The sequence below is a fragment of the Pristis pectinata genome, chromosome 3 (genome assembly GCF_009764475.1).
Source record: "Pristis pectinata isolate sPriPec2 chromosome 3, sPriPec2.1.pri, whole genome shotgun sequence".
Classification (NCBI taxonomy): Eukaryota; Metazoa; Chordata; class Chondrichthyes; order Rhinopristiformes; family Pristidae; genus Pristis; species Pristis pectinata.
The window spans coordinates 22,624,494-22,648,814 of NC_067407.1; the positions used below are offsets into that span (position 1 = coordinate 22,624,494).

At 41.7% G+C, this 24,321-nt stretch overlaps 2 protein-coding genes across 2 annotated transcripts in view; both read right to left on the reverse strand.

The window, feature by feature from the left end:
• Window positions 1-16,825, reverse strand: part of LOC127568256 (vitamin D3 hydroxylase-associated protein) — a 43,805-nt gene extending 26,980 nt beyond the window's left edge. The window contains exons 1-7 of the mRNA XM_052011786.1: window positions 16,547-16,825; window positions 12,625-12,738; window positions 11,326-11,466; window positions 7,209-7,342; window positions 2,954-3,160; window positions 950-990; window positions 216-340 (exon numbers count right to left, since the gene is read on the reverse strand). Of these exons, the coding sequence (XP_051867746.1) occupies window positions 216-340; window positions 950-990; window positions 2,954-3,160; window positions 7,209-7,342; window positions 11,326-11,466; window positions 12,625-12,738; window positions 16,547-16,798 (1,014 nt within the window). The 5' untranslated portion in view covers window positions 16,799-16,825. The remainder of the gene's footprint in view (window positions 1-215; window positions 341-949; window positions 991-2,953; window positions 3,161-7,208; window positions 7,343-11,325; window positions 11,467-12,624; window positions 12,739-16,546) is intronic.
• Window positions 16,826-18,691: 1,866 nt separating this feature from the next.
• LOC127568968 (vitamin D3 hydroxylase-associated protein-like) overlaps window positions 18,692-24,321 on the reverse strand; it is a 63,533-nt gene continuing 57,903 nt past the window's right edge. Inside the window, exon 16 of the mRNA XM_052013242.1 lies at window positions 18,692-19,069. Coding sequence (XP_051869202.1) covers window positions 18,944-19,069 — 126 coding nt within the window. The 3' untranslated portion in view covers window positions 18,692-18,943. The remainder of the gene's footprint in view (window positions 19,070-24,321) is intronic.

Below are 24,321 nucleotides of genomic sequence, written 5' to 3' on the forward strand. Positions count from 1 at the left end.
AGCATTAGTCTAAGGTTTAAATAAATATTCCCGTGCATAAAGTTCCAATTTGGGACCACAAATCTGCTTTGTATCAAAGTTTGATGTTATGATATAATGGCAAAGAATTTTACATACTTGGCACTTCTCAATGTAAACAACACAATATAATTATTCTGAGGGTGCAGAAGCTTTCAAACATACAAAGTACAAATGTCATTCACATCACACTTTACCTCATCATTAAAGGGCAGTGGTGGCACTGTGGAATCCAAATAGAACATGTCTTCACATAACAGGGCTTTCATGCACAATGCCAGGCTATCTACATCTCTGGCCAGGGGGCCAATGGCTGTTTCAACTAGAAGGCAAAGATTGTATCAACTCAAAAACATTTCCTGCACTGTGCCATGAAACAATTTGTATGCAGCTAGATCTAAAATGTCAAACCAATTTACCATTTCCAGGAGCAGACTATAAAACTGTGTAGGACATGTGTATTAGAACATGTCCTATCCTCCAACATTGAACAAAAAACATTTCTAAAGCAGCCTCTTTCACTTTTCTCCGTCCACCCCACACCTCCCCCTCCTTTTACTCATCGCCTCTAACACCCTTCTTCCCTCCCCAACACTTTACTCCCACATCCCAGCTCTCCAATTCGTCTCCCACTGCCCAACTCCTTACTCAGCCCATGTGTCCATGACCCCACCACCTCCCCTCCTGTCCCCCTTCCTCCCCCCCAACATCCCCACTACTCCCCGTGTCCCCTCCACTCCAACCAAATTCAAGGATCAATTACCAAGGAAATCTATCAACATTGACAATATAAAAACATTCAAGCAGCAATCAGATTTGGTACTGCAGGTATGTGTGTGCATGTGTGTGTGAAATATCATGTTGAAATCAATTATTATATTCTTTTCTTAAAATAAAATTATTGCTTAGGGAAAAAAATGCTATAACTCACCAAATTTCTGTCCAGGTACTGACATTTTGAGTCCTTTATAGCTGTACAAAGTATTAACCAAAATGTTACTAAAAGAACCACATTCCTCCTCAACCTTTGTATTGGATCACAGCAAAATTGTAAATTAATTTCAAAGTAAATGTGTATACAAAAACAAACAAAAAACAAATTTCTGGATCAACTTCCACTATCTGAAGTAGTAGATCTTAATAATCACAAGTAGAGCATTCCATTGCACTGTAATGGGTTAAGAATACTCCACAAACCTCATTTACATAGTAAACAACAATTTGACCAGTTGTATTGCAAGAATGCAATTTTTCAAAAAGAATCTGTAAGTAAACTGTACAAACTTCCCATTCTTATACTGTACATTGGAATAGTAATTTCTACATTACCACCTCAGATCTTTTTAACCTGATAGGTCTAAACATTATAAAGCAATCGGTACATCATATACAAAACCAGGCATGTAAATGAAAGTGAGACTCTCCACCTACAGCCACGTAGAAGAGACTTAAAGAAGCACAGAACGCAGTGTATTGGAGCCCCAACACATTCAATGCTAGATTGACAAATATGAGATTTTACACTGCACTATGCACAAACTCTGTTACTTTTCAGATAAAGGTAAATATAAACACTTCCTACAGGGGAGAAAAATAATATGCAGTATCAACACATACTATTCTTGTACTTCTTGGTGGTTACCTGCAGAGCAGAACAGAACAGATAAAGGTCTAGAAATATATCAAACCCATTCCTGAGCTTATGCAATGGCAAAGAAACAAAAAGTCATTATTAGATTTGAAGGGAAAAAGTGTGGGGCAAACTTCTTATTCACCGTTACTTTGGTCAGAGTGACGCAACAGCTGAATTTAAATAACTATACCACCACTTGTAACAGACCACCATCACAGCAAGTCCTCTTGTTCCATTTTAAGTACGTTGATGCCTTGTAAGAAGATTAATTGTCTAAACCTGCATCTAGAACATAGAACACTACAGCACGGTACAGGCCCTTCAGCCCACAATGTCGTGCTGACATTTTATCCTGCTCTAAGATCTATCTAACCCTTCCCTCCCACATAGCCCGCTATTTTTCTATCATTCATACAAATTAAATACAATACAAATAAAATACAAATTCTCCTCATCTTTTTGCTCATTCATACAACGTAGAAATCATCGACAAAGGCTGGCATTTATTGTTTATCCTTAATGGTCACATAACTGAGGAGGCAGTTAAGAGTCAAGCACATATAGTCCACACCAGGAACGATGGCCAATTTCTTGTATTGAAGCATATTAGTGAACCAGATGGGGTATTCTTACAATCCAGTAGAGTTGTCATTGTACCATTACAAAAAAGGCCAGAAAACTGTCAGAATTGTCACACTTCCACTATATTTTATGATCAAGCGGCATTATACTTTCCAAATTAGCAACTTTATAGGAAAGAAAGAGCAAAGGGGTTTACTGGAGTTAAAATAAAATGGTTATGGTTTATCCACACAAAACGGTGGCTTTTGAATTTCCTCAACAAAGTTGAGAACTAACAACATTAACAGGTAAAACCATTCAAATCCATTAAGTCAAAGGATGATACATTTCAAACCTTGAGATTTCAAACTAGAGGGCATCGGTTTATGATGGGAGGGGCAAGACTTAAAAGGGACCCGAGGGGCAACTTCTTCACGCAGAAGGTGGTGCGTATATGGAATGTGATGCCTGAGAAAGTAGTTGAGGGAGGTACAATAATGACATTTAAAAGAGATTTGGATAAATAAATGGATAGGAAAAGTTTAGAGGGCTATGGGCCAAACGGCAGCAGCTTAGGTTGGCACCTTGGTCAACATGGATGAGTTGGAGCAAAGGGCCTGTTTCCATGCTGTATAGTTTGATGACTCTCTCTGATGACAAGATTGTTAGGAAACCACTCATACTAATGCAAATGAAATTCTGATTTCCTCAGAAGCAAAAATAATTTGATTTTTTTTTTACCTTAGTCGTTTGCCAGTTGGTTTGAAGCCACAAATTCCACAGAATGAAGCTGGCACCCGGACGCTACCACCAATATCACTTCCAATGCCAAGGATGGAGCCGCCCGCTGCAATCAGGGCAGCCTCTCCACCAGATGACCCGCCGGATGTCCGCTTGGCGTCGTGTGGGTTGACGGTTTGCCCAAAAATGGGATTAGAGCATTCGTAGCTTTTGCAAAGAACAGATCTTTATCACAAGGTGTTCTATATTTTCCTGAACTTGCCCTATGCTCTTTCGTAACAGTCCTCCACAAAGACAAGGCTGCGCCAAAGTTATTCAATAAACAGGGGGAGGTAATTCATCTTCCCAGCCTTTTGCCCAGAAATTGGTCCTATTTATTCACTATTTGTGCATAAAAGCCATTTTGTGTCCATTAGATTATAGTAGTAATCATTCAAGTGCTTATTAGCAAACATGGGACATTGGCCCAAATAGCTCAGGACGTCTTAGCACAACCCAGCAACAGATTAACAACCGAGATTAACTGATGTGCGGCAGTTATTTTCATGTTTAGTGACAGTAATTGGATGGTAAAAGTGCTATTTGCATTTCCCACCCTTGATAAAACAAGGAGAAAAATCTTCAGCAAGTAGGAAAAGACTGTGAATTAAAGGGTCCTCACTGGGACATCAATATTTTGCCACTCATTTTTCAGCACATCACTTTTGTCCACAAGTTTCATTGACAAAGATGAGTATACTGTTATGTAGTGTTCTATGCTGTAGTGGCTTGTGCCCACTTGTAGCTCGGGGACCCATCAGGTGTCAAAAGGTATGAAAGTGGGGTGGGCGACAGTGACAAGATATGCAGGAAAGCACTGCCTGCCCCCCTCCTACCTGATTTCACTCTCCTCCACGCTGCTATATGCTGGCAGCCATAGAATGTGTTCTTTAAAATTGACTCACTGCCTATTGTCTTTAAGGTAATAATACAGCAGCCAGAAGCCCTGCTAGCAGCTGCCTTCAGAAAAAGTACAGGGAATATTTTGCAAATGATTCACACTGAAAACCACCCTCATAGTTTAACTGGATGTTTCACCTATTTCATGACTTACTTTTGTGTGGGACACCTGTCTCAGCTTCAGCATGTCACACACCACTTGTGTAATGCACCAAAAGAGGGTGAAGTCCAATTTCTAGCCACTTGTTTCTTTAAGAAGCATTGAGCTTCTGATTGGTTCTTAACCCAGCAGCAGAGGTGAGATCGGGAACTCATTATGTTGAAGAAATAATATGTTAGATGTCAATGATGAGAAATCTGATTCTGAAATAAATTTGCATTGAAAATAATGCATTATGAACAAGTTGGGCAAGGAGAAAAGGAAAAAGGGAATAGAGTTTCACTGATAGATTTACATGAGGAACGAGGAGATCAGAGATAATAGGGCTTAAGACAAGAACAAACAAAGATCTCTCAAACATTGCCTCAGTCTAACCATACAGTGTCACAGAGATCATGAGATTGATACAGAGCAAAGTTCACAAGACAGATTTGAGTGAGGAACACCCATCAACCCACTGGATCCCATTCCTCCAGAATATTCCATCATGGTATTTAGCTGTATTAAATGAATAAGGACCACTATTCCTTTTGCAGCACATCATCGCACTCTATGTAAAAAGGATCTCAGCCTTGATTCAGAATCTTCCAAAAAGGTGCTTGGTTGCAGGTGCATGAAGACCTCTGTGGTTGGACTGAGTGACAAGAAGAAATGGATAGGGTCAATGTATCTGAGCCTTGTAGAAAAGTGGATGGCACTGTAAGTGGGAAGTTGGTGAAGAATATGAGAAATAGGATAGGGAAATATTAGGATGAATAGAAAAGTGGGTATCCTATTGATGGAATATTAATCAAAACTGCCACTTAAGTTATGACAAGTCCATGTCCCACTTTGCTCCCATTAACAAACAATAATAGCTTTCACACAAATAAAAAAATAAATTACAGAGGGCATTTACAAAAATCCATAAATATTGTGTTTCAATGTAATAAGGGATGGAACCTATTTGGTCAACAAAGATAGTGGCTTTTGTTATTGTTAGTCAGCTTTTCCAAGTTTTATAGGTTGTATTATGTGCCCATCAGAACGAAGTCACTAGTGGAATTTATGGTTACAGAGAGAGAGATCCAGAATTAACAAAACATTCATTGTGATACAAGTATATATATGTTTTTTTTAAGTTTATGATAATTTAGCTTTTGTATTTATGTGTATGTTCTAAGTTTTAATTTATGCTCAAAAATAAAGTTTAAAATACTTCTTCAAAAATCTGCTTTTTACTTCCTGGTTTGCTTTCTGAGAGAATCCTTCAGTGTGAATAGTTGCACAGTCTGCTTGATAAAATATCATCTTTGCTAAATGGCAGGGATACTTTGCACCGTGGCCTTAGAACATAGAACAGTACAGCACAGAACAGGCCCTTCGGCCCATAATGTTGTGCTGATGTAGCTATTCCCTCCTACCTACAGGATGCCCATATCCCTCTATTTTCCTCTCATTCATGTGCCCATCCAAGCCCCTCTTAAAAGCCCCCAATGAATTTGCCTCCACCACCCTATCAGGCAACACATTCCAGGCATCCACCACTCTCTCAGTAAAAAAGATACCCCTCATGTCAGTTCTGAACCTAACCCCTCTCACTTTAAATGCATGCCATCTGGTATTGGACCTTTCAATAATGGGGAAAAGATATTGCTTGTCCACCCTATCTATGCCCCTCATAATTTTATACACTTCCAACAGATCACCCCTCAGCCTCCGCCGCTCCAGAGTGGAGTGCCCAAGTATGTCCAGCCTCTCCTGATAGCACATGCCCTCTAATCCAGGCAGCATCCTAGTAAACCTCTGCACCTTCTCTAAAGCCTCGACATCCTTCCTATAGTGGTGACCAGAATTGCACACAATACTCTAAATGCGGACTAACCAGAGTTCTACAGAGATGCATCATAACTTCTTGACTCCTATACTCTACCCCGATTAATAAATGAAAGCATTCCATAAGCCTTCTTAACCACCCTGTCTACCTGTATCATGGACTTGCACCCCAAGGTCTCTCTGCTCTTCAACACTGTTAAGGGTCTTGCCCTTAGGAGTGTACTGCCTCTTGACATTAGTCCTACCAAGGTGAAACACCTCACATTTATCTGGGTTAAACTCCATCTGCCATTTCTCTGCCCACACCTGCAGCTGATCTATATCACGCTGTATCCGTCGCCAGTCTTCTACACTATTCACAACTCCACCAATCTTGGCATCATCTGCAAACTTACTAACCCATCCATCAACATACTCTCCAGGTCATTTACATACATCACAAACAGCAGATATCCCAGCACAGATCTCTGTGGAACACCACTACTCACAGGGCTCCAGCCCGAATACGTCCCTTCAACCACCAACCCTTTGTCTTCTACAGGCAAGCCAATTCTCCACTGACCCCATGCATCTGAACTTTTTTGATTAACCAATTATGTGGGACCTTGTCAAATGCCTTACTGAAGTCCATATAGATGACATCCACAGCTCTACCTTCATTATTCTCTCTCGTCACCCTGTCAAAAAAAACTCAACCAGGTTAGTAAGACATGACTTGCCCTGCACAAAGCTATGCTGGCTTTCCCTAATCAAGCAATTGGATTCCAGATGCTCATATATCCCATCTCTAAGAATTTTCTCCAACAATTTCCCTGGAACTGACGTGAGACTCACCGGTCTATAGTTCCCTGGATTTTCCCTTGTTCCTTTCTTAAATAGAGGAACAACATTAGCCACTCACCAGTCCTCCGGGACCTCACCAGTGGTCAAAGAGAACACAAAGGTACTGGTCAAGGCCCCAGCAATTTCCTCTCTCGCCTCCCTCAGTAACCTGGGGTATATCCTATCAGGCCCCGGAGACTTATCCAACTTAATACTGTTTAGGAGACCTAACACTACCTCCTCCTTGACCTCTAAGGACAACAAATTTTGGAGAGAGGCGATTACTAGATCTTTATGATAAGTTTTCCTAGAAGTAAACATCAAACAGTCTCATTACCACTGATCAAATAAAAGCCATAATGAATATATTATAATCATGTGAACAGAAAACGAATTTTGATTCCTCCAGTTCATTCAGAGCATCCTTTGAATTACATCAGAAACAATTAACTGTTAAAAGATCCTTCACCTATTAGTCAATATCTGCCTCTAGGTGCAGCTCAGCGATACAATTATTACCTTAGCAAGGATTGGGGGAGGTTAGTTTTCACAAAAGGTACAGCCCCTTGTTTCTTCAGCACTTGGACGACGACACTGTCTTTAGTTGCAGGCCAGTTTAAGAATTTTCTGAGTCCACAAGTTGAATCATGACCCTGTGTTTAAACAAAAAAATTCTTCTTAACTAAAAAATATATTTTACTTACACAGCAGTGGATAACAGAAGATAGGAGGGATAGTGGAGATGGGAAGGGGTTGGAAGCTGTGGAGGACAAGCTCAGTAAACAAGAGAGAGGACAAAAATTACATCTGGAGGACTCTTCAAATCCTGCAATCAAAAGGCAAAAATCTGCAATGCTGTCCTGAAAAATCCTCAAGAAACCTTTCTACATTTACTGTAAGTGAAAATAGAAAATGCTTAAAATACTTAACAGATCAGGCAGAATTTACATAGAAAGAAAAAGAGTCAACTTTTTGACTTGAACTGTTTCTCTCTTCAAACGTTGCACCCAGCAATCACCATACGTGGGTCCCGCAATCAGAGCGTTAACTGTATTGTTTATATACAGTGTCTGAATGCACTTCAATGTGGCAACATCATATTCACAAAAATTATGCAATAGGTTCGGTATGAGAGCTCTGTTCCTGAGAACTGTCCGTAAGCTGATTTCTCCCCAAGTCAGAAATGCCCCTTTTCTATAGCTACCCATACCATATTGCTCTATATGCTCTGGCCATAATTCTTCCATTTCATCAAATATGCACCTTAAATAGCAAATTTTGCAAAGCTCTGAGATACAGAGCACAATTCTCAAAAGGCTAGAACAAAGGTACAGCAAGTAATTTATTGCTAGAGGAATTTATTGTTAAGGGAATTGAATTCAAAACTAGGAAAGCTATGCTTCAGTTATAAATGGCACTGGTGAGACCATATATAGATTACTGTGTTTAATATTGGTCTCTTTATTTAAGGACATTAGTGAGTTGGAAGTAATTTGGAGAACATTTACTAGATTTATACCTGGAATGGGTGGCTTGTCTTACAAAGATAAGTTGAACAGGCTCGGCTTGTGTCTGCTGGATTTTAGAAGAGCGAGATATGGCTTGATTGAAACATATAGTTCCAGAGGGGTCTTCACCTTGGGGAACCTTGGATGACATAGGTTAGTGAAGGTTTGATCAGAAAATAAAAGGAACCATATGACAGGTACAGGCAACAATAATCAAGCAAGTTCCTTGAGGAATATAGAGGGTGTAGGAGAGTACTTAAGTAAGAAATTAGGAGGGCAAAAGGAGGCCAAGGAATATCCTTGGCAGGTAAGATTAAGGAGAATCACAAGTCATTCTATAATTTGCTATCCTTAAATCCGTGGGAACTAATGTTTGAAAATGATCACCAATCACTATTTCTTGGGCCATTTCCTTACGCACTCTGGGATTCACACTATCAAGCCCTGCAGTTTTATCATCCCTCGGTCCTATCAACTTCCCTTACACCATTTCCCCCCTAAGGCTAATTTCCTCCCTCTCACTAGAACCTATGTTGCCAAATATTTTTGGGAGGTTACATCTTCCTTTGCAAGAACAGACCCAAAATATTTGTTCAGTTGGTCTGCCATTCCTTTGTTCCCCATTAGAAATTCCCTTGATTCTGACTCTGAGGGGCCTAAAATATGTTGTCAGCAATCTTTTTCTCTTCACGTTTCTATAGAAGCTTTTATAGCCTGTGTTTACATCACTTACAAGTTTACTCTCATTCTCTATTCCCCCCTTTAAATTAATGCCTAGGTCCTCATTTGGTACATTCTAAACCACTTACCTCAATGTAAAGTCTTTCCCTTTATTGTGTCTAATGAATTGAAAATTATACAACTATCAGCCAGATTCTAATTACAAATCACTCCTTGTAACATCCGCCAAGTCTCTCCTCCCATGCAGTAACTGCATTATGAAAATGTCAAGAGACTCACCACCCACCTACCAGACTGGCAAAAGTGTCACACTGCAGAAGCAAAGCACAGTGTTGAGACTCTGAGAAACCATAGAGATTCTACCCATTGTCACCCCTCCCTCAGTGAAGTCCACTGACTTATCTTGTGGCAGTTCAAGATAAGACGGCTTTATTAGTCACATGTACATCGAAACACACGGTGAAATACATCTTTTGTATAGAGTGTTCTGGGGGGCAGCCATGCTTCTGGTGCCAACATAGCATGCCCACTACTTCTTAACCTGTATGCTTTTGGAATGTGGGAGGAAACCAGAGCACCTGGAGGAAACCCATGCAGACAAGGGGAGAACGTACAAACTCCTTACAGACAGCAGCCGGACTTGAACCTGGGTCACTGGCATGTAAAGTGTTATGCTAACCACTACACTACCGTGCCTACCCGTTCCATGTCCCAGACAACCACATGTGTAGAAAGATCATTAGTTGGAGTTCACGAGTTATAGAGCTTGAGCAAACAGTTGCCATCACATGATCCATCCTGAAAGAGTTTCATGGATAGCATGTTTCAGGAGATGGTCATCCTGTAACACAAGACAGTGCAGGCACAGTGGGAATGATTAACTCTCAAAGTCAAAAAGGGCAGGACAGGTGAGGCGATACCTAAAGTCATCTTATTCGCTAACCATAACAGATGAGGAGATGGTTCCCCTGAGGAATACAGCCATCCAAGATCATGGCTGGCTTAGCTGCACAGAGAGGGAGAGGAATGGTCAACGATTTCATCTTTATTCAGGGGAGCAATCAGGTATTTCTGCAGCTGCTGATGTGATTCCATGAAGGTATGTTGCCTCCCTGGTGCCAGGGTTAAGGATATCACTTAGCAGCTAGAAAACATGTAGCAGGAGAAGGGAAAGCAGCTAGAGTTTGTGATTCATGTTGGTATAAACAACACGAGTAGAAAAAAGAATGAGGTCCTGTAGACAGATTTTAAGGAGCTTAAGTAGCAGGACCTCAAAAGGTAGAAATCTCCAGTGCCATACACAAGTGAGGAGAAAAGTAAGAGAATAGTACGGCTGATCAGATGTGGCAGGAGGAAAAGCTTTAGATTCTTAGGGCTGTGAGACCAGTTCTGGGGAAGATGGGACCAGAGCAGGATTTGAGGTGTGGTACCTCCACAGGCCCAGGACCAATATCTGCATGTGTAGGTTTGCTGGTGTTGTTTGAGAAGGATTTAAAACAGCTTGGCAATGGAGAGGAAGCAGAGGCAGCAAGTTCAATAAGGTGGTTAAGAATGACATGGATGCTTTTCTGTATTAGCCAAGGAATGGAATACAAGAGGAAGGAGGCTACGCTGGAACTGTACAGGCCATCCCTGGGTTAAGAACGCCCAATTTGTGGACATCCCCAACATACGAACAAGCTCCCATAATGTCATTAAATTCAGAAATCCAATGTGCGAACACAAGCTCATTATTACAAACAGCAAAACTAATTTTCTTTCTCTCCACTTATTGTGATGGTTCTTTCTTATGAGTCTTATGTGCTTTTGATGCCATTCATTACAATACTGTGCAGGTGTGGTTACCAGCTCGAGTGACTTTTGTTTATTTTCGGACATGGACAAAATTGACATGGATGTCTATAAAAACAGAACCCGTTCATTACCAAGGGGTAGCAGCCTGTATGCAATACTAATACCGTGTATGGTACTGATCACCAGATTAGAGGCAAGACAGGACTGGAGTCGAGGTTGTGGAGAGGAGATTTACAAGGACTTGAAAATCTCAGCTATGAGAAAACATAAAATAGGCTGGGATTGTTTTCATTGGAACAGAGAAACATAAAAGACTTAATTAAGATATATAATATTATAAGAGGCCTGGATAGAGTAAATAACAAAGACTAAAGAGAAGTCTAAAACCAGTGGATATGGATTTAAACTGATTGCTTGAAGATTATCGAGGGAATAAGAGTTTTCCTTTACACCAAGAGAATGACAGGGATCTGAAACTCACTGCTGAAAGGGGCAGAAGAATTGAAATCCACATTTTAGACCGGCACAGGCACAATGGACTGAATGGCCTCCATCTGTCATAAATTTACTGCGATTCAATCTCCATCTTTTCTCTGTCACTCTAGCAGTAAACTTTCAGAAAGAGCTATCTCCACTCTTTGGTGAACCCATACCTTGTAGTCAATGTTGTCTTTAATGCTGACAGGGATCCCATAAAGTAGTCCCTTCTGCTTCACCTGGGCATCCTGAACTTGTGTTCGACAGTCAGGAAGAAAATCCGTGAGGCAGTTCAGCTGCTTATTGACTTCCAAGGCCTTCAAAATAACACAAGGAAACTTTTACACAAGTCAAGCATGTAGATTTTACCATGAGATTCAAACTTTGGATTGGTATTGGTATATTGTTAACAAGTCAAGCATGTAGATTTTACCATGAGATTCAAACTTTGGATTGGTATTGGTATATTGTTGTCTCTTGTACCGAGGTACAGTGGAAAAACTTGTCTTGCATACCGATCGTACAGATCAATTCGTTACACAGTGTAGTTACATTGGGTTAGTACAGAGTGCATTGAGGTAGTACAGGTAAAAACAATAACAGTACAGAGTGAAGTGTCACAGCTACGGAGAAAGTGCAGTGCAATAAGGTGCAAGGTCACAACAAGGTAGATCATGAGGTCAGAGTCCATCTCATTGTATAAGGGAACCGTTCTATAGTCTTATCACAGTGGGGTAGAAGCTGTCCTTAAGTCTGGTGGCACATGCCCTCAGGTTCCTGTATCTTCTACCCAATGGAAGAGGAGAGAGAATGACCCGGGTGGGTGGGGTCTTTGACTATGCTGGCTGCTTCACCAAGACAGCAAGAGGTAAAGACAGAGTCCAAGGAGGTGAGGCTGGTGTCTGTGATGCGCTGGGCTGTGTCCACAGCTCTCTGCAGTTTCTTGAAGTCCTGGGCAGAGCAGTTGCAATACCAACACAAAAGGTTCTACGTAATATAATCACGGTACACCCACAGTTTTAATATTAGTGGCTTCAATTCACAATGGAGGAACCTCTTATGCAAGATTAGTAAAACTGTTAGCTTATCAAAAATAACATGAATAAAGTGACTTTCATGGTACTTGGGATTCCCAATGATTAATCTGCAATGCAAGGATGGCTTCTACATTGTATACCTCTTAAAGCCTAATGAAATAGTCAGATCCCTTTTTGGGCAATGATCGAGGGTGAGTGGGAGATTCTACATATTCATTCCCTCCATGTTTCATCACCCCCACTTGAAGTCAGGCTATTCAAGCCCAACATCAAAGTTCATTTCTGGCCTCAATTTGACATTGCACTTTCTGTCCAGGGGTTTGCTGTACATGCCTCTCAGTTCACTTCTGCCCTAGTCCAAGTGAAAAGTATCTAAGTCTCCCCTCACTCCACAATCCCACCCCTCCCTTCTAAGCACAACACAACACTACCTCATACCTTCTTCATGTAGGCATGCAGTACACTATCAGGAGTAAGAACGCCTCTCTGCAATTTTTCATGGAGCTCGTGAAGTGATAAGGACAGAATGGATTCAACGACTCCAGACTGCTTCTGAAAATGAAAAGTAAGTTTTGGTTACATTTTAAAGAAAAGCATCAAAAATCAATGGTGTCTCTGTAAAGAATTTTCTCGGAAGGTGCACCAGGATCTGAGCTGCAGAGTGCAGCTCCATACAGAGTTAGAATGGAGTGAGGGAGGGTACATTGCACAATTGGTATTAAACAGCTGGAAACATTTAAAAGGTTAGTGTAACAGATACAAAAAGTGACACATTGCAAAAGAGACAGCTAATTGGTAATTACAGGCAAGTACATCTACTAATTTGTTTACTGCTTATGTGATTTATTAGCTTAAGTGAAAGGACTTTACATTGCAGCAATTAGAATTTGGAGTGGAATAAGATCCCTAGCATTATTAGCATTCTTTAATTAAGGTGAGTAACTAAGGAGCTTAATTTAAGGGCAATTCACAGCAGGAGAGCATGAAGCTGCAGAATGTTCCTCCTGTGCAACGTGGGAAGTAATTGATACTTCCAGCATCCATGGTGACCATAAAGGTAGGAACTGCATCCAGCTGTAGCTACTGGTTAACCATATTATAGAGATGGAGCTGAAGGTGGATTCACTGTGGAGCATCTGCAGTGTTGAGATGTACATGGATAATATGTTTAGTGAGGTGGTGACAGCCTAGGTGAAGCAGGAACAAAAGGAATAGGTTTCTGCCAGGCAGAGCAGAGCAAGGCAGGTGGTGCAGGAATCCTCTGGCCATCCCCCTCTCTGACAGATATACTGCTTTGGATACTGTTGAGGAGGTGGCTCCTACTGCTTTCCTCTGGGAGGCCAAGTTTGTGGCACTGAGCAGAAGGGAAGGAAAAAGAGTAGGACGGCTATGGTGATCGGGGATTCCATTGTAAGAGGAACAGACAGGCATTTCTGTGGCTAGAGACAATATTCTAGGATGGTACGTTGCCTCCTTGGTGCTAGGGTCACAGATCATGCGGAAGGGGAGGGGGTGAGTAGCTAGTGGTCTTAGTACACATCACTACCAACAACAGAGGCAGAAAAAATGATGAGGTCTTGCATGGTGAATCCAAGGAGATAAATTTAAAGCAAAACCTCCAAAGGTCAGAATCTCACAACTGCTTCCAATGCCACATGCTAGGGAGTATAGGAAGGGGAGAAAAGACCAAATGAATGGTACAGGACGGAGTGATAAAGATTTCTCAGACATCAAAAATGGTTCTGGATAAGGTGAGACCTGCAAAAGCAGGTCAGCTTGCACCAAGGCAGGACCAGGACCAACATCCTTGTGGGTGGTGTGCTTGTGCTGTTGAGGCAGAGTTTAATCTAGAAAGGCAGGGTGATGACAACTTGAGCAAGGTAAACAGGGAGAGAAAAACAAGGACAATGAAAGAACAAACTGTAAAATACAAAAGAGCAAGGCAAAGAAGTCAAGAGGCAAATAGGGCAGGAAAGTTAAACAGATACTTCAGTTATAAAGTAATACAGCACAGATAACAGGCCCTTCAGACCAACTCTATTCATGCCATCCACTATTATGCATCAGTATTTACTGCAGAAAACACTGCTAACATCCCATTAATACTGAATAATGCCAGGGAGGAATAGAATACCATCATCCTCTCACTAGAGGAATAATGTAGAACAAACTAATGGAGGGAAAGGCTGATATGTCTCCTGGTCTGGAAGTGTCTACTGATAAAGTAGATTCTGGAGAAGTACCCAAGAATTAGAAAATTGCCAATGTGACACCCCTATTCAAAAAAAAAAGGCAAAAATAGGTAACTGTAGACTGTTTATAACTATTTATGCCCTTGCTGTTTATGTACTTATAAGTAGTTGTTGGGAGTTTCCTTTATTACCATTTTTTCCCTAGTACTTTCTTTACTAACTGCCCCTTTAATTTACTTTCATTTCTACTCTTTCTCTACCCTTCTGGGCTTTTTGCTCTTGGCAGAAGCTTCCACTTTTTGCCTTGTCCTATATTCTAAGTACCTTGTAATCTGTAAACACTAGATTTGATGGCCCACTCTTTCTCCTTGGGTGAAGATGATTACCCCAAACCTACTGAATGCCTCCCATTGCTCAGAGAGTGGTTTACCTTCGAGCAACTGCTTCCAGTCCACTTTTGCCAAGTCACTTTTCAGTCTGATAAAACTGCCCTAAATCAAACTCAGAACCAGTACTTCTACTTAATTTGTTTTTTTTCTTCTAGTACCAGGCTGAATCTAATTGGATTGTGCTCACTACACATCAATGCCTTCTGAGCAGGCTCTTTCCAGCTTCATTCCCTGAAACTAAAGTAGCACTACCCCTCACTAACTTTTTATGCCCACTACCACCAATACAAATGTCCCATTTCTATTCTTTGGTTCAACCCATAGGGGCCTAATTTGACATTTTCTTCTAAAACATCATCCCCTTGCACAACTGAGTACAGAACTAGGAGAATGTCTGACTGGAGAAATGGTTCCTGGTGCAATTTACAGCAATCTTTATTACTTCACCAAGATCACTTTGTTCCTCTGACACAAACTCTAAGTAATAGAAGCAAAAGCAATGGAAAAAAAAAAGCTGATCCTTAATTTCATATTCCTGCTGTCTCACTATACCCCTTAATGCCTTTTGCTTCCAGAAATCTCTATCCTTTTCATTGCCCTCTGTATGTTTCAAGGAGATCCCCTCTCATTCTTCCTAGACCTAGTAAATACAAATCTGGTCAACCCAATCTCATTTTTTATGATAGTCCTGCCATCCAAGGCATAAGGCTGAAGAATTTTTGTGGCACCTGCTCAAGGGCAATGCAATTATGCAGGGACTGTACTTTAAATGTACTACCATTTAGCTGCATTGAATTTTTTTATATACATTTGCCCATCATGCAATATTATTAATATCCTCTTGTAATTTGTTGCAGTGTCCTCATCCTAACAATTATGAATAAATGTTGAAATAGATTGGTAGATGTCCTTGTTTTCCTCTGGGTGGGGCTTTAAACAGCCAATCTGGTAGTTTTTCGGTCATTATTCCAGATTTAATAGATCATTTATTGCCCTGCTCACAGCTGCCTAAGAGAATTTTAGGGTTGTTCCCAGGGATGCATACCAGAACAAACCAAGCGCTGCTGAAAGATCAGCATTTTGGTGAAAGATGTACTTTGGTCTGCTTGTTACTTGTTGGACTTCCAGTACAATGAGATATACATAAGTGAATGCTGTCAATTAGCATATTCCAGGCTGGAGGAGTACGTGCTGAGGAACGCACTGAAGCTTGTTGCAGCCAACGTAAAGGTTTTGTGGGGAAGGACTGCAAGATCCTTCTGTCACGTGTACACAAAAAAAACTCTCAAAATACTAGTTCTGTATCGCCCATAGAGAGCCACATGCGAGGCAGCTGTACTCTGTATCAAGAGCGTGCTCACTATACACACATAGTACAACCGAAAACAGCAGGTCAAGAAAGCCTTGCATTTTATTTGCTTTATATAAAGTTAGGAACAAAGCTTATTTTTGAAAATAAAAAAGTTGTTGGACCCAAGCCTCTGGTTATTTGAGCAGATCCAGTAATTTAAACACAGTCCTATCAACCAAGCTCTGGGTCAACTTCAGTAACAACCAGAAGCTGCAAGGGGCGGCAGTCCTGGGCAAAAATGATGCTTAGGGCCTAGGAAGGGCCTGCTAACTCGGGGCGATCCGCTGCCGTGTTTGTTAATCCGTTTCCGCATCGGAATACCGCTCTCTCGAGTCTATCACAAGGGACCCCCATCGGCCAGTCAACACTTTATTAAAGCTTACCACCACACCCGGCTGGCCCATCCGCCCCATCTTTTCAACACATACCGACTCTTCCAAATCCATCGCCGCTCTCTCCATTTCCCTCAAGGCTTTCTCCCTGTTTGAACGAGCTTTCCGTATCTTTGCCTGATAGCTCCTTCTCTCCATCCATCTCGATAGAAGCAGCAATGCAGCACCGCCGCACACCGAGCCAAAGACTATCTGATAAATGTGAGGCTTGAGAAGGAGCTCATCCTGCGCCCAGAACATTGTAAACAGTCCTCGGGCTGAAAGTGAACGCCTTTCAGTGGTGATCATGTATATAACCAAGCACAGCTGCTCTAAAACCAGGCATGGATTAACACAACAAATGGACTGGATCATCCAATCCTTTGGGGATTATAAAAGATAACATAAAATATCTTTATTAGTCACATGTACATCGAAACACAGTGAAATACATCTTTTTGTGTAGTGTTCTGGGAGCAGCCCACAAGTGTCGCCACGCTTCCGGCGCCAACATAGCATGCCCACAACTTCCTAACCTGTACATTTTTGGAATGTGGGAGGAAACCGGAGCACCCCGAGGAAACCCACGCAGACACGGGGAGAACTTACAAACTCCTTACAGACAATGGCCAGATTTGAACCCGGGTCGCTGGCGCTGTAAAGCGTTACGCTAACCACTACACTACCATGCCTGGATTACTGTGGAAAGGTTGTGTAAAGCAGCACGCAACCACTGGCTGGAATCATACCTAGCACAAAAGAAGATGGTTTTGGTTGTTTGAGACCAATTATATTTTAGATAAAGTATTGTCACAGGAATTCATCACCACACTCTCGTCATCATGTGGTGCTCAAGTCGAGTTTATGATTATGTGCACAAGTATGGTGAGGTACAGGTACAATAAATAACTTACTTGCAGCAGCATCACAGCCAAGTAGGTACAGACAACACACAGAATATGAATTATGCATAAATTATACAAGACAGTGAAGAGGGAGAGAAAAAAACTGTGCAAAAAAACATGAACTTAATAAAAAAACACAAAGACACAATCAGAAGCAAGTCCATGGTAATGCCAGAAGTTGTATGTAAAGTTCCATTGCTGAGGTAGGATAATGGTTGTGCAAGTCTGTTCAAGAACCTGATTGTTGCAGGAAAGTACCTGTTCCTAAACTTGGTGTTGTGGGACATTGGGCTTCTGTACCTCCTGCCTGATGGTAGAAGAAAGAAGGGGGCATGATCCGGATGGTAGGGATCTTGATGAGAGATGCCACCTTCCTGAGGCAGTGCCTCCTGTAGATGTTGTCAATACTGCAGAGGGCTGTGCCCATGATGGATCAGGCTGTGTCCACTACTCTCTGCAGCCTCTTACATTCCTGTGCATTGGAATTGCCGTACCAGGTCGTGATACAAGCAATCGGGATACTTTCAACAGTTCATCTGTAGAAGTTAAAGAGAACATTTGGTACCACGCCAAATCTCTTTGAGCTTCTAAGAAAGCAGAGGTGCTGGTGTGCCTTCATCGTACTCCATCCATTCTTCCATCAATATGGTCAGTAGTGGAATTGTTTGATGCATTTCCCTTCTAAAATAATGAAGCAGTTCATGGCCACTTGCTGCCTTTTCATCATCTATGTGACACAAGTCAGGATGATGACAGAGAAGTACTTGCCTAATTGACTGCAGCTCTAATACCACTCATTCCATTATGGTCTTCTGTGCAAATGATACCCTTGCACACAAAGGCTGCTGGGCATGTTTGAAAAAATGTCAGTCTGTGTCCAGTGCACAATCGACATCACTTTCATGATGTTCTTCTGTAAGTGTGAGGAACACAATTGTGTAGGTCTCACATGGTTATCCAGATACTCTAACAAACTTCTACAGATGCACTAGAGAAAATTTCCTGACTGGTTGAATCATGGCCTGGAACAATACTGATGCAGATCCCCTGCATAACATCAGGTTGTTGTGCATTTTCACACAGTGAAGACTTTTCGACCCTCTGACTTCACCTCAGTTAACTTAGGCAAGCTTTTTCCTTTTAAAAGCATACCTGTCATATTTGCACAAGTGCAGATAAAATAGGCTTGCAATACCCTTGAATTTCTTTGTAGTTCAATTACTAACACTTTGAAAAACCAAACATTCACTATTTCAATTTGAATATTTTTATTTTGTATACTTCTGCTCAAGTTTTGGAATTACTTTGTTTAAATATTAAGTGCTACATTATCTTCCAAAAAAAATTCATTGTGAGGAGCTGCTGAGATCAATGCAAGGAGATAATTCCCCACCATCATTCAAGAAAATGTCCTAATAGTAGAAGTGTAATTGCAAATGTAAGAGCTAATCTAGCACATTGACGGTGAAAGACTAATCATCTCAGAGCAAAGCTTGCTCTATAAGTAACTAAGATTATCCTACGAATTATTGCTCTGGTCCAGAAATAGCTAAGTAATTTTCTTTAAATTGACGAGTCTTTCCACCTCCTTCATGAAACGAAGACAGAGTTCATCTTGCCAGGGTAAGGCCACACATTGCACAGCTAAAGGAAGATCAACACCTCCTGCCATAGCCTGAAATACATGGAATTCAAAGGTATTAGTACAGGGAGAAGTAGTTTACTGAAGTAGGATTTAAGATTCTACATTCCAATTCACATCTAAATCATTTAGATCTGTGGACATAACTTCCCTGGAATCCAATTTTTATGACCCTGCTGAAGGCTAAATTGAAAATGATCAAAATGGTGCACCATATTTATTTCTCATTGTTGCATCTTATTGCTATCCTAACATGCCATTCAGTTGAGGCAAAGATTCGCATGCACCTCCTCCAACCTCATTTACTGCATTCCCTGGTCCTGATGTGGCCTCCTCCATCAGCGAGACCAAGTACAGACGAGGTGATTGATTTGCAAAGCCTGTGTTCTGTCTGTAACTAAGATTATTCTACAAATTAATGCTCTGATTTTAGAGTTTCAGTCAATCAGGTAAGTACTTCTCCAGCATCATCATCCTGACTTGTGTCTTGAGGATGATGAAAAGGCAGCAAGTGGCCATGAACTGCTTCATTATTTTAGAAGGGAAATGCATCAAACAATTCCACTACTGACCATATTGATGGAAGAATGGATGGAGTACGATGAAGGCACACCAGCACCTCTGCTTTCTTAGAAGCTCAAAGAGATTTGGCGTGGTACCATTTAAGAGGCATTTTGACAGGTAGATGAATGAGCAAGACATAGAGGGATATGGAATTAATGCAGACAAGTGGCATTAGTCTAGATAAGCATGATGGTCAGCATAGACACAATGAGCCAAAGGGCCTGTTACTATGCTGTACCACTCTTTGATTCAATGACTCTAAAGATAGGAAAGTAATTTGTGATGAAGAGGGAATATAGGGAGTTAGGTAGGAAGATGAAAAGCAGGACCTGAAGGGTAGTAATCTCTATTGCTGCCTGTGCCACATGCCAGCGAGGGTAAGAATAGGATGATTTGGCAGACGAATGCATGGCTGAGAAATTGGGGCAGGGTTTCAGATTTGTTGATCATTGGGATCCCTTCTGGGGAAGGTACGACCTGTACAAAAGGGATGGGTTACACCTGAACTGGAGGGGACCAATATTCTTCTGGGCAGATTTACTGGAACTGTTGGAGAGTTTAAACTAATTTGGTGGGGGATGGGAACCAGAGTGATAGGCCAGAGCTTGGTTCATTTACTGTACAAGTAGATGCAGAGTGTAGAAAGACTGTGAGAAAGGATAGACAGTTGACTGGGCAAAATTTCAGTCAGTTGGATAGCTAAAGTGTGTCTAATGTGAGAAGCATCAGGAACAAGGCTGATGAACTTAGACTGTGGGTAAGTATGTGGAACTATGACATGGTAACCATTACAGAGACTTGGCTGTCACAAGGGCAGGAATAGCTGCTGGATATTCCGGGGCTTAGACGTTTCAAAAGGGACAGGGATGGAGGTAGAGGAGGTGGGGGAGTGGCTTTGCTGATCAGGGACAGTGTCACAGCTGTAGAAAAAGAGGACATCCTGGAGGGATCATCCACTGAGTCAGTGTGGGTGGAAGTCAGAAATGGGAAGGGAGCAGTCACTCTATTGGGAGTATTCTACAGGCCCCCCCCCCCCCCCCAATAGCAGCAGAGATGCTGAGGAGCAGATCGGGAGGCAGATTTTGGAGACGTGTAAAAATAACAGGGTTGTTGTCATGGGTGAATTCAACTTCCCTAATATTGATTGGCACCTCCTTAGTGTAAAGGGGATAGATGGGGCAGAGTTTGTTAGGTGTGTTCAGGAAAGATTCCTGACACAGTATGTGGACAGGCCGACTAGATGAGAGGCCATACTGGACCTGGTACTAGGCAATGAACCTGATCAGGTTTCAGATTTCTCGGTGGCAGAGCACTTTGGAGATGGTAACCATAACTCCTTGACCTTTACCATAACCTTGGAGATGGATAGGAGCAGACGATATGGGAAAGCATTTAACTGGGGGAGGGGGAATTATGATGCTATTAGGCAGGAACTTGGGACCGTAAATTGGGAAGTGCACAGTGGAAATGTGGAGGTTATTTAAGGAATACTTGCATGAGGTTCTAGATAGGTTTGTCCCATTGAGTCAGGGTAAGGATGGTAGAGTGAAGGAACCATGGTTGACAAGAGATGTAGAATATCTTTTCAGGAGGAAAAAAGAAGCTTACCTGAGATTTAGAAAGCTTGGATCGGACAGGGCTCTGGAGAGTCACAAGCTAGTCAGAAGGGAGCTTAATGGACTTAGGAGAGCTAGAAGGGGGCATGAGAAGTCCTTGGCAAGTAGGATCAAGGAAAACCCCAAGGCATTCTACACCTATGTAAAGAATAGGATGATTAGAGTGATGGTAGAACCGATCAGGAATAAGCGGAAACATGTGCCTGGAGTCGGAAGAAGTAGGGGAGGTCCTTAATGAACACTTTGCTTCAGTATTCAGAGAGAGAGACTTTGACATTTGTGAGGATGGCGTACGACAGGCTGATATGCTAGTGCATGTCAACGTGAAGGAAGAGGATGTGCTGGAAGTTTTGAAAAACATTAGGATTGATAAGTCACCGAGACTGGACTAGATATACAGTATCTAAGGTTATTACGGGAAGTAAGGGAAGAGATTGCTGTGCCTTTGGCAATGATCTTTGCACTTTCACTGGCCACAGGAGTAGTGTCAGATGATTGGAGGGTTGCAAATGTTGTTCCTTTGTTTAAGAAAGGGAGTAGGGATAACCCTGGGAATTACAGTCTTACTTCAGTGGTGGGCAAATTACTGGAGAAGATTCTTAGATACAAGATTTATGGGCATTTGGAGAAGCATAGTCTGATTAGGGACAGTCAGCATGGATTTGTGAGGGGCAGGTCATGCCTCATGAGCCTGATTGAATTCTTTGAGGATGTGATAAAGCACAGTGAAGGTAGAGCAGTGGATGTGGTGTACATGGATTTTAGTAAGGAATTTGAGGTTCCTCATGGAGGGCTCATTCAGAAGGTCGGGGAGGCATAGGATCCAGGGAAACTTGGTTGTGTGGATTCAGAATTGGTTTGCCCATAGAAGACAGAGGGTGGTGGTAGATGGAGCGTATTCTAACTGGAGGTCGGTAACCAGTGGTGTTCCACAGAGATCTGTTCTGGGACCCCTGCTCTTCGTGATTTTATAAATGACTTGGATGAGGAAATGGAAGGGTGGGTTAGTAAGTTTGCTGGTGATACAAAGGTCGGTGGTGTTGTGGATAGTGTAGAAGGTTGCTGTAGATTACAAGATATTGATAGAATGCAGAGCTGAGCTGAGAAGTGGCAGATGGAGTTCAACCTGGATAAGTGTGAAGGGAGATCGAATTTGAAGGCAGAATACAAGGTTAATGGCAGGACTCTTAGCAGTGTGGAGGAACAGAAGGATCTTGGGGTCCACGTCCATAGATTCCTCAAGGTTGCCATGCAGGTCCATAGGGCGTTAAGAAGCCTTCATTAGTCAGGGTATTGAGTTCAAGAGCTGTGAGGTGATGTTGCAGCTCTATAGAACTCTGGTTAGACCACACTTGGAATATTGTTTTCAGTTCTGGTTGCCTCGTTATAGGAAGGATGTGAGAGGGTACAGAGGAGATTTACCAGGATGTTGCCTGGATTGGAGAGCATGTCTTATGAGGATAGGTTGAGTGAGCTAGGGCTTTTCTCTTTGGAGAGGAGGATAAGCGGTGACTTGATAGAGGTGTACAAGATGATCAGTGGCATAGATTGAGTGGACAGTCAGACTTTTTCACAGGGTTACAATGGCTAACATGAGGGGACATAATTTTAAGGTGATTGGAGGAAGGTATGGGGGGGATGTCAGGGGTAAGTTTTTTTTTTGAGTGTTTGGTGTGTGGAATGCACTGCCAGCAGAGGTTGTGGGGTTAGATACATTAGGGACATTTAAGAGAAACTTAGCCCTCCATTTCTCTATCATTCATGTGTCTATGTGGGGGGGGGGGGGGAAGGGTTAGGTAGATCTTGGAGCAAGATAAAATGTTGGCAAAACATTGTGGGCCAAAGGGCCTGTACTGTACTGTATAGTTCTGTGTTCTAAGGTGAGAGATAGAGATCTGGATGACCTAGTGCAAGATTTACAGAAGGCTTCTATGTAGATACTGTTATTGAGAAAGCTAACAGAACAGTATTGTTTATTGCAAGAGGAATCAAATACAACAGTAGGGAGGCTGTGCTTTAGTTATACACCCCACTGGTGAGACCACATATGGAGTACTATGTACAGTATTGAAGGATTTAAATGTGTTGGAACCAGTTGAAACTGAAGCCTAAAATGAATAGGTTGCCTTATGAGGAAATGTTGGACAGGTTGGGTTTGCATCCACTGGAGTTTAGAAGAATGAGGGGCTAGATTGAAACATAATTAATTCTGAAGGGTCTTGATAGGTACCTAGCAAGAAAATGTTTCCTCTCATGGGAGAGACTACAAGGAGGGGGTCACTGTTTATATTAAAAATGAGGTTGCTCATCTAAAAAACATTAATGAAGAGGAATTTTTGCTCTCAGGAGTGAGCTTTTCTCTTTCTCAAAGGGCAGTCAAAACAGTCTTTGTATATTTTTAAGATGGGTAGATAGATGCTTGATTAGCAATGCAGAGAAAGGTTATTGGTGGTAGACAGGAATGCAGAGTTGAGATTACAATCTGATAAATCACCATCTTATGGAATGGCAGAGCAGGCCTGAGGGACCAAGTTGCTCATGCCAGTTCCTAGTTTGTATGTATGTTCATATATTCACTCTCTGAGCAGCTTCTCAAATGGACACTGAGAAAAACAGGGCCAAAACTAAGTACTACTAGTCTTTGACTGGACCTGCTGAAAATTCCTTCTTCTGCAATACCATTGCCAGCTCTGCCATACCGATGTTGATCATTCCTGAATGCCGAACAATTTACTCATTCCTGCAATTCACTATTTTATATCCTAATATTATCTAGTTCATGTTATAATGTGCCCTGATTTGCTAGGATACGTGAGTGGGTACAATGAAATTCCACTATCTACCGCCCACACCAAGAGTAACAACATCCTTTCAAGTCAATCAACACTATTTATGATTAGCTGCTGGCATCAAATCTCAGGTACTCTGTAGAAAATTTGGTGCCTCTATAGGAAAGACAAAGAAACCAGCTGATCCAGTACTCTATGTCGTGGGGTCCCTCCAGCTGAGCACGCCCAGATACAAAGATCGCCACTATTTGCTGAACTTTACACTTTGACTAAACATTAACTAGTAAATTCATATTAGAAGAAAATCAACAAGATA